The sequence below is a fragment of the Hydra vulgaris genome, chromosome 15 (genome assembly GCF_038396675.1).
Source record: "Hydra vulgaris chromosome 15, alternate assembly HydraT2T_AEP".
Lineage (NCBI taxonomy): Eukaryota > Metazoa > Cnidaria > Hydrozoa > Anthoathecata > Hydridae > Hydra > Hydra vulgaris.
In genome coordinates, this window is record NC_088934.1 from 9,139,812 (window position 1) to 9,157,415 (window position 17,604).

Below are 17,604 nucleotides of genomic sequence, written 5' to 3' on the forward strand. Positions count from 1 at the left end.
ATCCATTACCGAAACAATGTCAAAAGGGTTGGGCTAAACTTATTCTAACGCGGTGTGTTTGCTGGGTTATAGTTTTGGGCAGAAAAAATTTTTAATTTCGAAGGCAATCTACGTTACTAATAAAAAAAAAAATTCACTAAATAAAAATAACTAAATCATTTTTTGTTAAATCAACTTTTGACATGAAGTTTTCATATTTCGGAAATCGAATAATCACAAAATATTTATGAAATATCGACAAAACGTTCTTGAGGGTAAAAAAAAAGACGCTAAATTTAATTACAAGGTACAAACAATAGATACAAACTAAAGATTTTTAAACATAAAAAGTTTATAAAATAAATTTATATGCCGAGTAACAGTATAAATTTTATTTTTAATACTGAGTAATTCAAATTTTATATTATCGTTTTATAGTTTTCCCTATAACGTAAAAAAATATTATTTACTATAAAAAGTATAATGCATTAAACTATATACAAGAGTTCTCTGTTGTTCCCCAATTTGTAGTGAGTTATTTTGATTGGCTGATCATACTACCCAATCTGTAGCGAGTTATTAAAAGGTTTTGTTTTATTTAAATCATCTGTTTGTCGATGAAAGTCATATTAAACTGATGTGTGATATGTTTTATAAGATGCTTATATATTAAGCCGAAAGTTTATTTGTATGACAATAAATATTTTACTAAACATTTAACTCTATTCTTTGGATTTTTTTAAATCAGCTTCAATGCTATCTTTAATTCTGGATTCACTGTGGGCGCATTCCCAGTTAAGCCTTAGGTACTTATATATATCTGGACAATCTGTACGATCAAAGTATATCTCCGATGCCACTAACTCGCATGCGTTTTCACCGTCACAAGCATTCTGGACCTTGATCATAGTGTTACTTTCGTCTTGAGCGCACATTTTGTTGATGTTTCTTTTTAAAGCTATACCTGACCGACTGCATGTAGTTGAGTCGTCGCGCCCCCAGAAGGCACTGTTTATTTTGATAAGATGGTATTGAGGACATTGCAACCACTCTTTTTCGCCTTGACAAGTTATAGAGATAGTTCGCTAAATAAAGAAAATAAATACATTTTTTATCACTTAAAATTTCATAACTATTTCTTTATAAAAGAAATAAAATTTAATATATAAACTTATGCCATATAACTTACATGTCTAAAGACTAAACAAAATCTTACGCGTGATATTTGCACTCTTCATTAAGATGGAACAATTTAAACAATTTTTAATTTAAATTATACTAAAAAGTTTTGAAAAAAATGACTTTGCTTTTAAAAGAAGACTATTCAAATGTTGATTTAAAAAAATGTTTATCTTAATAAAATTTCAAATTAAAGAAAAAAGCCTTCAAAAACTTGCAATTTTTGTAAAGTATTGCAAGTTTTTGAACTTTTTAGGATTTTTTTAATTTTTAAGCAAACGTTTTTTATTTTGTCATTGTTTTAATGGAAACCAAATGTTATTTTAAAATCAGCACTTTATTTCCTTTCTTTTGAGATAAAAAAATTTTTTTTAATAGTATTTAGACAGGTTAAAGATTTATGATCCTGTAGGTTAAACATGTAAGATCCTGCAGAAACTTCAAAATGTAAAAAAGATTCTTATTTTTAATGTTTAATTAACGGTTTGCCAGAGTTAGGGTTAGGACAAATTTATTTTCAAACTTTCTTCTTTCTACTGTAAAAATACTCTGCGCTCGCCTATTATTTGATTCAACTCTGCATTTTTCAATTTATATAAAGATCTACATGAAAATTTACAAATACTTACTTTAGTATCCTCGTGATCTTCTCCTTGTATTTCTACTTTGGCTGCTTGAGCAGTAAGTTCAGATATTTTCATAGAGTCTGTTTTGTTTCTTTTTTCTTCTATTTTAGACTTCAAACTTTTGATAGAGTCTATTAGCTTAACTTTTGGAATTTTGTTACGTTTTGAACTATCTGAAAAAAGGTAGCTCTCCTCACCGCTACCACTGCCGCTTCCCATCGGATGAAGAGGAGTATCTGTTCTTTTTGATGGAGCCTCTACTCCATATTCAGAACGAAAGTTATCATTAATGAACACTCCCATTGTAACAGGAGCGTTCCAATAACCCCAAGCTAAATCTGCATCTTCAACATCGTTCCGTTTATTACGCTTTAGAAAATCAAATAATCCTCCTTTCTAGAAAAAACAGCAGCATAAGTTTACACAACTATAAATAACATACATAGTTTCACACCCGTATTATTATTAAAATTTTTTAGTTAGAGTAACAGTATAAAAAATTTTGATAACATTTAAACCTACCACGCACGAAATAAGTATAAACACGAAATAAAACTTAAACCAGTTGTTCATCTCTTTTTTTTAGTCATCCAGGAGTCTAACAACAAGAAAATAATGCATTGTAGTTTTGATAATTTAATTATACAATTACTAATACCGTTTATAATTACCATTTATAATATTATAACAAATATTATACCATTTTAAAAATATATACTTTTATAAATAAAAACAGAACTTTTTTTTTCTATAACATAAATATTATTTATCTATTTAGTTCTATTTATCTTATTATATTTGTTTGTCTACAAATTTGAATGTTCTTATTTACAAATATGCTGGTTTTTTGCATAACAAATTTGTTCAATTTTATTTATCAAGTTGCTAGTGTTTTGTCGATAAATGTGTTTTTGTTATCTTTTATTTACAAATTTGCTTGTTTTAGTTTAGAAATTTTATTTACCAACCAATATTTGTATTTTTAATTTATGTGTAGATATTATTGTATATATAAGCAGTTATTTAAATGCACTGAGAGTCAATTTGTGGTGAGGGCTGGGGTGGTTTGCAAAGGTTGCTTTAAACCGGATCCTCACTTTTTAAAAGAGCTTTATTTTTTCTCAGTAAAAAAAGACAATAATACTAAATCTATTTATTAAGTCAACTAGTCATTAGTTCAGTCATTCAAAAATCACCAAGGGAATTTTGCAAAGTTTTTCTAAATCTGTGCGTTGCTCAGCAAATTTTTCTAGGTCTAAGCGTGGCTCAGCAAATTACAGAAACTATGATTTTTAATTTACCATGATAAAGTATTTTTAAAGTTTTATATCCATAAGAACCAGAATGATGCACACTGAATATAATTTCTATCGAAAGTGATATTGCCGAAAACATTAGATAAAAAGAGATTGGTAAAAAAATTTGCAGATGCCGAAGCGGGGAGAGTCACTATAGGTTACTAGTATGTGTATGAGTTATTGTTTATAATTTGGCTTATGTGACAAAAAAATTTTGATGATCACTTTTTATTTCTTTAAAATACACATAAAGTTTCAAAGTTTTGAATTTTCTTGCTATAATGTTATGTTATTTGTGTTTCTTAAATTTTGTTATTGATAATTACACAATTGGTTAAAGACTCTGAATCTTTAATAAATGCAATTATTACGAATTTGCAGCTTTGTTTCCGAGTGTTGTTTCCAACCGTTGTTTCCAAGATGAGATTGTTTAAGATGTTCAATGTCATTTTTTAAAACAATGTTCATTACTCTTTTGTCTAATAAAATGTTACAATGTAAAGCTGTTACACCTGTTGACTTGTGCTTCGTTGATAAAATGTTACAATGTAAAGCTGTTACATCTGTTGACTTGTGCTTAGTTTATAAAACGGCACAATGTAAAGCTGTTACATCAGTTGACTTGAGCTTCGTCAATAAATGAAATATTTTGAAAGTGACAAAAAAATTCATTTTATTACTTTCACTTATTTTATTCTTTTTGTTATTAAATTAATAATTTTGAATACTTTTTTTTGAAATAATCTTATTTAAAATTATTTTTAAATGAACTAGTAACTACGAATTCACAAACTTCATTTTTGCTGTCTAGAATCATCAAATCAAAACATCTATAAAACTGATTGGTCCATTCTAATCACGTTATTTTGAATAATCTTAATCGTAATCAGAGCGGTATATAAATAGCATACTACGTTTATGAAAAAAACTAATGGTGTTCGACATGGTAACTTATGATGTTATACAAAGATCTGTTTTACGACCAGTACTTTTTTTACATTATAGAAATAACCTAAAGAATTTAACGCAACTGGTAATACATAATAATAACCTAAAAGATTATTTGATAATAATAACTTTTAATCTTTAAATGTGTTATCTAACTTGTTTCCAGTCTTCGAATGTCTTCTAATCTAAATTGTTTCCAACGAAAATAATAAATAAAATCTTATTTAAAAATAAATTCTATGACTTAATTTATTTATTGTCGGATTCATCAAACGTCGAAATATTTAAACAGGGACGTAAACAATTTTTTAAAATTTTATGTAATGATCTCTAAAAAATTCGAAAATTATGACCATGACCGTGCTATTTGAACACTGCTTATGCAAAAGCATTGTTCAAATAGCACGGTCATGGAAATTGGAAATTCGAAAAATATAGAAATTGGAAATTCGAAAATTATGAACACTGCATTTAAACTCTAAAAGTTTAAAAATTATGATCATGGTCATAGTTTAGAGTTTGCTTGTATAAAAGCCTCAAATATCCAATCTTTTGTTTTACAATTTCTAAATACCATAATTTTTTTTTGTTTTTGTTTTTATTTTTTGATTTAGAATTGCACTTATCTAAATCTGGCCCTAAAAAATGTTAACAACTTTGAGATGAAAAAATAGTTTGTTTTTTTAAATAGTGAAAAAAAAAAAAATTTTTAATGTGAAGGGAAAAAATTTATTTTTTAATACAGAAAAAAAAAAATTATTTTTAATATATAGGGAAAAACTTTTGTTTCTCCAATATTTTCTTTAGTATTATTTTACGTAATGTAAACTTACACACCGTTACATACTCTTGCAGCATTACTAAATATACTTTAAATATCACTTGTCACTTTAAATATCAACTTGTCTTCAACGTTAATATCTATTCTGTTTTTCATGTACATAACTTCAAATGTCGGATTATTATTATATTGACTAAAAATTACCTGAAAAAGCAAATGCCTTCGATAAAGTTATTTTTTTTTAAACTCTAATCTACTTAGTGCAACACTAATAGTTTATATGTTTTAAAATCTCTATGATTTTTTATAACCGTGCTTTCTATATAGAAACTTAACGCTCGAAAATTCTTTGACCCATTTTAAGTGTTTCTTAAGGATTTTTTTTTTAGGATTGCATGTTTAATCTGAAATGTGCATTCTACATATTTGAAATATGTAAAATTCCTTCTGCATATTCAAAATATTTTACAAACTCTAACTATTGTTATGTGTGTGTGTGTGTATATATATATATATATATATATATATATATATATATATATATATATATATATATATATATATATATACATATATATATATATATATATGTATATATATTATATATATATATATATATATATATATATATATATATATATATATATATATATATATATATATATATATATATATATATATATACACATGTGTGTATATATTATATTGAACAACCTAATTATATAACTTGTAAATAAAATATTTAAAGTTGTTATGCAACTCAAAAATAATTGTTAAAAAAAAATTTGTTGCAGTGCACCAAAGCGTGTGATATCAAACATACAAAACACCGTTAAATAAATTGAAACTCTTAAACATTTTGAAACAAGTATCAAAACAAGCAAAAAAATATATTTAACAAACAAAAAAACAAAACAAAGCAAAGCTCTTATACCTCCAAGTTCTTCAAAATGCTTCAAAAACCCAATAGACTATTATATAATTCATGAAGCATTTGAAGATTTTATTTTCTATCCGCTATAATTTAGTCTCGAGATTTTAGCAACGTTTCGTGTTTGCTGATAATCAAATTATTACGACCTCTATTTTAAACTGAGCTCATTCTCATGGTTGATTAATTTTGAATGCTCCATGTTTGATTTGGTTTTGTAAAAAATCAAACGTAAACGTTCATTTTTGAACAAAATCTGTTTTTTAAATATTTGTTTGCAACTGTTATTTTTTAAAGAAAAAGATATAATTTCATTTTAAAATGTTTTTTTCACAAATGTTTTTTTTTTTTTTTGTTAAATAATGTTTTAGATATATTAGCAAAATACAGGTACTGAGTTTTATCGGGTTTTGACAATAGTTATTATTTATGTTAAATCATAAACTATCATAAACTTATGTAAATAAATAATTATAATAATTGAATTTATTATTATTGTATAGAAGTAAGTATATATTATATTATCATATTAATTATAAACTAATCTCTTTGACTCGATGCTGTTCCGAAAAGATTTTTATTTAAATCAATTATTCAAAAAAGGTTCTGTTGAATATTTTATTCAAAGGTATTCTGTTTGAATTATTTGTTAAAAAAGTCTCAGCCTAAATTCTTTTTTTAAATAGTTTCTGTTAGAACTAAAAAAAATTTCGGTTGAATCATTTGTTAAAAACATGTATGAATGATTTATTTAAAAAGATATTTCTTGAATTATTAGATTAAAAAAAATCTGGTTGATTCCTTAGTCATCAAAAATTCATCTCAAATTATTTTTTTTCAAACATTCTGTTCGAGCAACTTATTCTATTTGAACAAAAAGATTTACTTTGCATAATTTATTCAAATAGACTCACTGCATAATTTATTCAAAAAGATTCACTTTGCGTAATTTTTTTTAAAGAGTCTGTTTGCATTATATATTCAAAGAGTATATCGTTTGAACCATTTGTTTTCAAAGATTCTGTTAAAGAAATTTGTTTTTGAAAATTCTGTTTGAATCGTTTACTCTGAAAGATTTTAGTTAAGATTCTAAAAATTAAAACTTTTTGTTGTAACTAGAGATTTCTACGACAAAAACATTGAGTTTTTTTAAAATGTTTTTAAAATTTTGCATCTATTTGAAATACCAAAACATTACAAAAAAAAAAAAAATTATTTTCTGTATAAGTAGATTCTCAGTAGATATCTTTGTACAGAAATTTTTGTTTACAACCGATTTTTTATTTTCTTTTTCGAGATAATTACGCAAATTGTTCCAGAGAAATATCTAGTTTTTCTGGTTAATTTTACAGAGATATATATCTCTGTAAAATTAACCAGAAAAACTAGATATTTCTTTGGAATAATTTGTAATATATATTACAAAACGTTCTTCTTTACCAAATTTTATTTTTATCATAAATGTAACAATTTTTGTTGCATTTGTAGATAAATAGTCTGACAAAGACAAATTTTATTGGTGTTAGTTATTTTATTGACGTAAGTTATAAAAACTCGTCAATATAATTCAAAAATCTTTGAAAACATTTCATTTATTAAAAAAAAAGTTTACAAATAAAAAAAATGAACTTCAAAAGCTAACTTCTGAAGCGTGTTATTAAAACAAACTTTCGATAGGACCCTGCATTTGTATGCAGGGATCTATTGAAAGGACCTATTAAATTTGTTTGCAAAATTGTACATTTAACAGATAATACAATTTTTTTTATTAATTGAGAGTAAAATAATAAATGTATCGGATCAATATATATCACACAATCAAAAGGCAACTAAGGAAGCATTTATTTTACTTGTATATATTGTATTTTTTTAAATTTTATTTTTGTTGTCAATATTTTATTTTTGTTTATCTTTATTTCATATTTTTAAAGTTATTTTTTGTTTTTGTTTGTATAAACTAATAAATTCAATAAATAGTTTATTAAATAAATAAATTATTATTATTCATTTTTTTTTTTTTTCTTTAATATTATTATTGATTAATTTTATTTATGATGAACGTATAAAGTGATAAATTAATAAATCGTCTGCTGATACAACTTGGTTGATACACTGTTATTCGATGAAACATTCCCAACATTAATCACAGGTGGCTTCACACTTTCCAAAATTATTCAAGGGTGGCTTCACATCTCATCCTAATATATGAACGCTTCTTTTTCCTACTCGCGGCAAATATTTTTGCCGATAACCCGGGTTGTAAAGAAATCTGCTAACTTATCATGTTTTCCATGAAATCCTAAGTAATTTGAAACAACCTGTTTGTATAATACGGTTGACCCGTCTCATATATTCAAATTTTAGGGTAATGCTATTGTTAAAAATATTGGGTTAGTTTTAAACTTGTTCTATAATAAAATTTTGCATTTTTATTGACAAATAAATTATGAATGTTTATATAGAATATAAATGGATTAGGCTGTGGTTGATCACAATGACTGTTATTTAATAATATATCAAGCCTTTAAGGCGCAACATAAACTCATTTTTAGTTTTAAATACAGTAATGTAATCAAGAATAAGATAGTTTTACTATCTCATTCTTACAATCTTTCTTAATTGAGTCACTGGAGCGGTGATTGCACTGTTATATTTACTCGTCACAACATCTAAAACTTTTCTGACAAATTTCATTCGCAGCAATTATGCTGTTTATAATCAAATTTGCTTTTATTTTCGTATTTTCAAAATAATTTAAACTTAAAATCTAAAACTCAATTCTGATATTTTCAAAAAACATTTCTCTTTTTTAAAAATATATGACCTCTTGTTTGATTTAACTTTTTATTGCAGTATTTTATTATAGCTTGGATTTAATAGCAATAGGTTTGATAAATTTTTATTAGACTGTTAATCAAAATAAAATGTATCCTTTGTTAAGAAAAAATGTGTAACTTATTAGTTTGCCTTATAATTCACCCCCCCCCCCCTTCATTAGATAAATAGGATAAAAAACGAAAATATAATTTTCATTAATATTATGTTAACAATGTACATTTCTAACACACAACAAATAATTTTTTATTAAAAATAATTTATTCTATAACATCATAAAAGCACATATTTTGCAAAAATGTAAAAAAATGGTATCTTAGTTAAATTATGAAACAATAACACGATTGCAACCACAAACATTTAAACGAGGTACGCTTTTACACATATAATAAGCACATATTACGCATAAATACACATTTTATGCAAAAAATAAACAAATTTAATCAACATTAAGTGTTTCTTTGTTACGCGTGTTGCGTATTTAAAACGTGTGTTGCGTGCATACATAATGCCGTGAATGTCTAAAGTTCATAAAGTGTCGAAAGACCTTTTCTACTTTGAACGCAGTTAAAAAATCTCATAAAAAGATATTTGTAGTCTTTTTGTTGTTAAAAAGTATTGTTGCAAACCTATTATGCAATTGATTCTTTTATTCTGGACTCACTTGGAGCGCACTGCCACTCCAATCTTAAGAACTTATAAACATCATTGCAGTCTGCTTTATCAAAGTATACCCCTGAGGCCACAACTTCACAAACATTCTCATTATCGCAAGCCTCGCGCACTTTTTGCATTGTATTTGACTCATCTTGCGCGCAATTTTTATCTGTGGAAAGACCATGCGTGATACTATTTTTTTTACAAGTGTGGTCATCATCACGTCCCCAAAATGCACTTTTTATTTTAATTAACTCATAAGGTCCATCACATTGTAACCACTCTTTTTGTCCTTGACAAGTCACACTACGGCGAACCTATAACCAAATAACCAAAAAATTAAAAAAATTGGCATTTTAGTAATATAAAATCAAATTGTCAATTTGATTATAATGCAAATTTAAAACGCTTAAGCATTAAAGCAATAATTTAAAACAACCTTTCTTTTATCTCCTCAGGGGGTCGTCCATAAATTACGTCGCGCTCTACGGGGAGGGGAGGGATTAGTGGTTTTGTGACGACTCGGACAGGATTGTTACAAAAGGGTTACAATCTAGCGACATGGGAGAGGATGGGGGTCAAAAATGATCAAAAATCGTGTGACGTAGTTTATGGACAATCCCTAATCAATTTCAATCTGCCAATTTAATTATGATGTAAATTTGAAACAATGTAAACATTAAAAGTATTAATTTAAGATAACCTTTCTTTTATCTCCTAAATCAGTTTCAGTCTCTGCAACTACAGTTTTTGCTTCACTTTTTTCAACTAAAGCTTCCATTTTACTATTTTCTTCTAGTTTTTCCATTTTTTGATTGCTTAAAGATTTTTTACCTTCAATATTGGCTTTTAGCGAAACGCTAGAGGTAGGTTTGCGCTGGATATCGTCACGTCGTCCAACTCCGCTACCTTCATGAGTTTCTTGTATATGATCACGAGCAGATAAAACACCAAGACTTTCTCCTACAGAGTAAAATATATAATAAAAATGAAAAACTTGTTGATTAAATTTATAGGTAATATTAATTTTAAAGATAAATTTAAAAAGAAATGTTAACTTGCCTTCAAATTTCAAAAAAACCGTAAGTTTACCTGTTTCAGAAGAGCCGTCATTAACGAAGAACCCTAATGGAAGTTGTTCACTCCAATAAAGTCTCATTAGTTCTGCATCAGATTGCTCACGTTTACGTCGACGGTTTATATTATATGGCGAACAATTCTGTAAATTTATAATTAAATATAAATAGCTACTTGTAAATAAAAATAAAACTATTTTCACATTAGCATGTATTTTGTATAAGTTTCTATAGTTTTTTACTAAATATTTTTGCATAAGTTTGTTTTTAAATTGTTTTTTATAATTATAACTTTTTCAGGTCACAGTCTTTTTTTAAAAACAGATTAAGTGCAAACTTTTGTACTAGACTAACACGCATATTGCTGTTACCCAAATAAGAAAATTTATATCTTTTTCTGAAAATTAAAATAAAAATTAGTTAATTTCTGAAATTTAAAATTAAATTAGGCCTAAATTAGACATTTAATAACCACAATTCTCAACCGAAACTTCTACTACGCACATTACTTAATTTTTACCAATATTCAGTTTAAAAGTATGAATAGTACTAACACTGATACAGATGTTACGAATTCTGTATATTATAGGCCTGCACTCATTTTTCTTTATATCATCGTTATCGCTATGATAAATATCATGGCCAAAAGTTTGCTAACTTGACATACTCCTCAAACCATTCAAAAAGATTACAAAAATAATCAGCTCAGGTATACCTTGCATTTCAGAGGTAATTTGAGAAGTTGCTATAAATAGATATAGCATAAAAAAACTCCAAACTTATTAAAAATGATACATTCACTACAACTTGAACTTAAAGCGTGGTTTAAATTTAATGAGAATGATAATTATGTGGCTGTCTCTTTTAACGATACACGCTCCGAAACTAAATTCAGGGATTAATTAAAACACAACGACGAAAACAAAAAAATATTTAAAAGCTCTATGAATGACTGTGATGTGCGACACACATGTGATACGCGATACATATGTGGTGTGCGACACACGTGTGATGTGCAACACAATCTTTCTTAGTAAAAGATTAAGTCAAAGAAAGCTATGATATGCAAAGATTTATACTTTATTAATACATTGCAATCACATTTGGGGTGGAGCAAACATTTTGTGGTGTGTTTGTTAACATGCTCAAAATAACGCAATTTTTTGCATAACATTCTTATTTACAGAAGTGTCAAATTGTATATGATCAAGACATTTGGCATATTGAAACAGAAGTTCGCCTAAATTGAATTTTAGTCATAGTTTACCGACTTATAAGCTAATTACAGTGGCGGATCCAGCATTTTTGATCTTTGAGATAGCTAACTTCCAGACATGGAGCTAACTCCAAGCATTTGTATGTTTATACTTATGTCAAATAATGAGGGTTTGCAAAAAATTGCGATGATTGGACGATGATTGAAACAAAAAAGCCTCAAAACTTTTGCAACACCTGCCCCAAACGTGAGAGCAACAAGTTGATAAAATATTTTTTGTACTTTTCTAAATTAAAACTTATATTCATTGATAATTTTTAAGTTTCATAGTATTATCTCTGAGTGTTCAAAAATTATGATCATATACAGTTTAAACCCCCCTCAATTTGAGGGGGTTGTAATTTTTATATGATCATAATTTTGGGGCTTTTTTGTTTCCAGCTTCCAACCATCGCAATTTTTTGCAAACCCTCATTATTTTATATAAGTATAAACATATAAATGTTTGGAGTTAGCTTCATGTCTGGAAGTTAGCTATCTCAAAGATCAAAAAATGCTGGATCTGCCACTGAATTAGACAACCACGTAAAAATCATAAGCAGTTGTCAGAAATAGTATTGAAAAAAATTTGACGTTATTTATTATAATGTTTTGCACTATTTAACAAACCGATTCAGTAAACAGATTTTTATAAAAAACATCAACAAAAAAAGACGTTTGCTTTTCTACTTATGATTGCGTTTTTTTCCGTTGCACTTCATCGGTCTAAAAAAATCTCCTCGTATCTCAAAAAATCTACCTCGTATCTCAAAAAATGCAACTATGTGGTTTCAATACTTTTAAACTGCGATTCAGCTTAAGCATCTTCGTTTAAAAACAAAAAAAAAAATTAAAGATTGGGAAAAATATAGTAATTTCGAGTTGTATTGAACTTTGAAATTTTATTATTCTAAGTTTTAATCATAGCATCAGTTTATTTTTTTTTTGCTGAATACCCTAATTTTTTGAGATATATGGTAATGACCGACAATTTGCTGAGTTTTATCTAAAGCTTTGCTGAATTCAGTTTTTTATTTTTTTAATGGGCGAGTCTTTTTTTGACACGTTTAAAAAACGCCAACAAGAAAGTTAGCAATTTTGGTGTTTAGAACAAATTGATATTACATATTTTAAATTATGTAAAGGTTTCTTTAAATTTTAAATTTAAATAATAAAATTACAGAGTTTTACTTTTGTCGCATTTAATCTTATGCATACCTTAGATGTTGTAAAAACGTTGTTTTTTGGTTCTCTGCACGTAATCCTTTTTATAGACCTAATATTAGATTGTAAACTTGTTATGGTAGAAGAATGGTGTTGACTGCAAATAATTTTTGTATAGATACCAAACAATTTTAGGAGCGTTTAACACCGTGCTTGTTAATTATGTTCTGTTTGCCTTGATTTTCTGAAAATCCAACTTTGTCAAAGTTCCATATATTGCACAAAACACTGAAATGTTTGGTTATTTTGTCTTTTGAACAAAACAAAAAAAATCACTGAAATACTGCCAACTACTTTGACGCTTAATTCATCAACTTTTTGGTGGAAATATATGAAGTTAATTTTCAGAAACAAAATAACCCCTATTCTGATGACGTCTGCAAGCGTTCTGTCAAATCCAAGATAGACTAAACTAATCTACGCTGTACTTAGCAAAGATAGAGGAGAGTGGGGTATTGGCGAACAGCTAACCGGGACACCAGTTATATGAAATTGACAAACAGCTAACCTAACACCAGTTATATGAAATTGATCACATTTATTGCTTACCAATTCGTCTAACTATTTAGTCCCAAACCCTCAAAAATAATTTTTATAAATCTTATTATATAATAAAAATTTAGAGCAAAAATAAAACTATTGGTATTTGGAATTACCATACGTACGTGAGGTAATTCCGAACACACCGTGGGTAAGCACAAACACAGTTGTGTAATAACAAATAAAATGCTAATAGTTAAGTGCAAAAATTATACTTTGTAACAACAAGAACAAGTGGAGTAATTTTATATCCATAGTAGAGGTTTTATATTCATGTTACCTGATACGGTGTACCAGGAAACATCTTTAAGATTATTGAATCTTTCCGTACCAATCGTAGTATAAATGTTGTCCTCGATGGACAGCACTCTTCTTCATATCATGTAACATCAGGGGTTCCTCAAGATTTTATTCTTGGCCCTTTACTCTTTTTAATTAACTTTAACTATCTTCCAGAAATTCTCACATCTAAGATGGCATTGTTCGTGATGATGCTACCATTTATTCTGGTCTTAAGAAGAAGCTAAAACTCTCTAGTTGCTTAGAGGGGGCATTTGAGCTTGAAAAGGATCTCACTTCTGCTATAGCATGGGGCTCTCATTGGCTGGTTAACTTTAACTCAGATAAAACTAAATGTTTTTCTGCTAATCGTTATCGCAATAATCAAGATCTTCCTATATTTATAAACGGTAATGTACTTGATAAATCATCTACCCTTCACCTTTTAGGATTTACTCTTACTCGCAATCTTTCTAGAAAACCATATATTAAATCAATTGCAAAATAGCATTTGCTAGGGTTGCATCTCTTTATCGTCCTCGCCTCTTTCTTACTCACGATTCTATTCTTAATCTTTACAAATCTTAAATCCGTCCTTGTATAGAATACTGTTGCTATATCTGGGGCGGATCTTCCAACGATTCTCTTTCTCTTTTAGATAAGGTGCAAAAACGCATTGTAAACACAGTTGGACCTGCTCTTGCAGCCAACCTCCAACTATTATTACATCGTCGTAGTGGGCACCGCTCTGAATAGCTAGCGTTTCATGTGCCATTTACTAAAATTCATTCTCATATTACTCGTCATTCAATTAAGTGTCATCCTTTTTCTGTGGCTGTTCCTAAGTGCTCCAAAAACTTTTATTCGTCTAGTTTTTTTTCTCGTACATCATTTCTTCAGAATTCGATCCCTTCATCTTGTTTTCCTGATTCATATAATTTGCAATCTTTCAAGTCATCTGTCAATCGTTATCTTACTCTATAAACTTCATCTTTTCTCTTCCGGTAACTTCAACTCTAATAGCGGTTGCTTGCAGATTTTTTGGAAGTGAAGATGTAAAAAAAAAAAAAAAAAAAAAATAGTTGCAACAGAAATGTTACGCAAGATAAAGGTTGCATAAAATTATCAGAAAAAAATAAGGAAATATTATTGTGAACAACAATCGTAGCTTCGTTACACTACTGCACGTCTGGAACTTAGAATGGGATATCCTCACAGCAGGTAAAAAGAAATTGTCAAATATTTTTTTCTAATATGCTATTTTGTCAATGTTCGGAGTTATCCGCATTTGCTATTACCCCACTCTTCCCTAGCTATATCTTTATACTGCGAACTTTAGTAGCCTTTAGTATGTCACGTGCCTCAAAAGCTTTACTGCACAATACTTCAATACGCCTTTTTGATTTTTTCTACTGAGATTTGCAATTGCTCTTCAGAGTATTTTGTTTAGGTCTTACAAATGTAAGTACGAATCATTTTTGTTTAAAAATATTTTTAAATTAACGTACAAGTTAATAGTTAACTATTAACTAGTTCGGCTATTTTAATGCAAAGTGCGAACAGTTAGCTTATTTATTCTTCCTTAAATTAATTTTAATTTCAAGAGTTTAATTTCGAAAAAATATTCTTTTTTAATAGATTTTTCAATAATTTATTTCAATAATTACTTTATATTAATAACGTTTACACCTTTTAAAAAAGCGAAAAGTTCTCTTCAAAACAGTGCAACTTTTTTTAAAAAGATTTTTTGTTTTAGGTTTCAATAAACAATAAAAGAAACTAAACTGCTAAACCGTTCAATTTTTTGTATGTTTATTCCAATTTACTTAACTTAGAAAAGTCATTTGAGTCTGGGGTATTTAACCTTTATAAGTGGTAGATTCCAAAAAAAAACTTATCTAAAAAATAATAAAGTTAAGTTTATTCATTAGAAAAAAATTTAAGTAGAAAAAAAGCTAAAACTTTTAAATTTTTAATTAATTATATTAGAACGTTCGTTAAACGTCCGTCGGTCGTCTTAGAACGTCCAATGCCCACTTTAATTTTTCATTATAATACAATATTATAAAAATAATTTTTGAAGATCATTTTCATTTTAAAACAATTATTAAAATTTACTTATGATTAGTATATAAAAGTAAAATTTTTCAATGCTATGATTAATATATCTGTGATATTTGGAAAAGCGAGTCCAATTGAAATACTAAAAATAAAAACAAAAACACTTCATAATCCATAGATAAATAAAACACTTATAAAGTCCTCCAATATCAAACAAAAACTATATAATAAATTTTCAATGAAATATCTGAAAACATCAGAAGACACATTAATGTAGGATAGACGGTAGAGCAATGCTATTTCAGCAGTTTTATTATATACCATATATCATATATGTAATGCATATGTATGGTATGCAATTTGGATAAATCCTAAATAAAACTACCTTTAGTAACCCAGAGGGCATTGGACGTCCTAAGACGTCTAATTTTAAAACAATAATTAAAATATACTTATTTAAAGGAACGGAGATTACCTGCCAAAATATCATTTTGCGGTTTGCATATATGATTATCATGGTTATTCGATGCTTTACGGCAACTTACTATAATTATTGGATATTCCTAAAGCATCAAATTACGTAAGCAATTACGTAAGCATTTACGTAAGCAATACTAAAGCATCAAGCTACGTAAAGTTTAAGTAACTTTAATTTAGATCAAAATAATCTTTGATAAATTACGAATTTGGAAAAAAAATTGGACTCGCTTTTCCAAATATCACAGATATATTAATCATAGCATTAAAAAATTTTATTTTTATATACGAATCATAAGCAAATTTTAATAATCAATCATTTTTAATTACTTCAATATTTTTTAAAAAGATATACAAAGTATATCACTGAGAGCAAACATTTCGAATAAAATTTGTTTTTCCTAATTGTTTATAAAAGTTGTTTAATGCCATATTTCATTAATGCAAAACGTTTATGAACAACTAAAGTCAATGATCTCATCAAGTCCAAGTTCAATTACAATAAATTCGTATTCAGATTGACGATCATTTACCATTATTGATCTCAGACAAATTTTAAAAATCTTCAGTCTACCAAAACTATTCTCATTAGTAACAAATGTATGAAAAACTTCAATAGCATGAAGATGAAAGTATTCATTTAAAATCTAATGATTTATATAAGTTTATAAGCTTTAACTTATAAATTTATATAAATCATTGGATTTATATAAATTTTTTATATATTGCCGGGTGGCAATATATAAAAAATTTATATATTGCCACCCGGATATCAGAAGATTCTTGGTAAGTCGGCTACCGCGGACTGCCATAATAAAAGTTATTTTATTTTCAGTTAGGCTATAAGCTATAAGCTAGTCTAACATCTGCCGGCAAATTATATTAATTTTTGCAGCCATTTTGAACGGGTCGGAAGTCGCTTTACTCAGTTATGCCATATATTTTAACGAGTTAGAAAATATATACATATATATATATATATATATATATATATATATATATATATATATATATATATATATATATATACATATATATATATATATATATATATATATATATATATATATATATATATATATATATATATGAATATATAAATATATAAATATATATAAATATATATATATATATAAATATATAAATATATATATATATATATATATATATATATATATATATATATATATATATATATATATATATATATATATATATATATATATATATATATATATATATATATATAACCAAATAAAATAACTCAAAAAAAGATTAACAATTATTACATACATATATACACACCTGGTAGATTCGGGTATTTTGAGCACCTTAACCAAAAATTAAAATATTTTCAAAAATAATTATGCTGGATTCAAAATTTTTGAAAATAAACAAATCTTAAGGGACCAATACTCATGATCCACATAGATATTTGGGCATCAGAAATTTTTTCTT

At 26.9% G+C, this 17,604-nt stretch overlaps 2 protein-coding genes across 4 annotated transcripts in view; both read right to left on the reverse strand.

Moving 5' to 3' along the window:
• Window positions 1-274: 274 nt before the first annotated feature.
• Window positions 275-5,888, reverse strand: LOC136072129 (uncharacterized). Of its 2 annotated transcripts, none has more exons than XM_065820594.1 (4): window positions 5,746-5,888; window positions 2,307-2,382; window positions 1,788-2,180; window positions 275-1,064 (listed from the first exon to the last, which is right to left on the reverse strand). In XM_065820594.1, the coding sequence occupies exons 2-4, from the start codon at window positions 2,355-2,357 to the stop codon at window positions 702-704; spliced, it is 807 nt and encodes a 268-aa protein (XP_065676666.1). In that variant the 5' UTR covers window positions 2,358-2,382; window positions 5,746-5,888; the 3' UTR covers window positions 275-701. The 2 variants fall into 2 exon arrangements, with proteins under 2 accessions (XP_065676666.1, XP_065676667.1); XM_065820595.1 differs by lacking the exon at window positions 5,746-5,888 and adding an exon at window positions 5,016-5,159.
• A 2,877-nt stretch (window positions 5,889-8,765) lies between these two features.
• Window positions 8,766-17,604, reverse strand: part of LOC136092390 (uncharacterized) — a 34,123-nt gene continuing 25,284 nt past the window's right edge. For both annotated transcript variants that reach the window (XM_065820527.1, XM_065820528.1), the window contains exons 3-5: window positions 10,327-10,453; window positions 9,938-10,197; window positions 8,766-9,551 (exon numbers count right to left, since the gene is read on the reverse strand). In XM_065820527.1, the coding sequence (XP_065676599.1) occupies window positions 9,210-9,551; window positions 9,938-10,197; window positions 10,327-10,453 (729 nt within the window). In that variant the 3' untranslated portion in view covers window positions 8,766-9,209. The remainder of the gene's footprint in view (window positions 9,552-9,937; window positions 10,198-10,326; window positions 10,454-17,604) is intronic.

Excerpts from the sequence above, each read along its gene's own strand:
- LOC136072129 (XM_065820594.1), bottom strand. The coding sequence starts at position 2,357 with ATGAACAACTGGTTTAAGTTTTATTTCGTGTTTATACTTATTTCGTGC. Across the intron at positions 2,181-2,306 it reads TTATACTTATTTCGTGCGTG|AAAGGAGGATTATTTGATTT; the intron begins GTAGGTTTAAAT and ends TGTTTTTTCTAG. Across the intron at positions 1,065-1,787 it reads AAGATCACGAGGATACTAAA|CGAACTATCTCTATAACTTG; the intron begins GTAAGTATTTGT and ends TTCTTTATTTAG.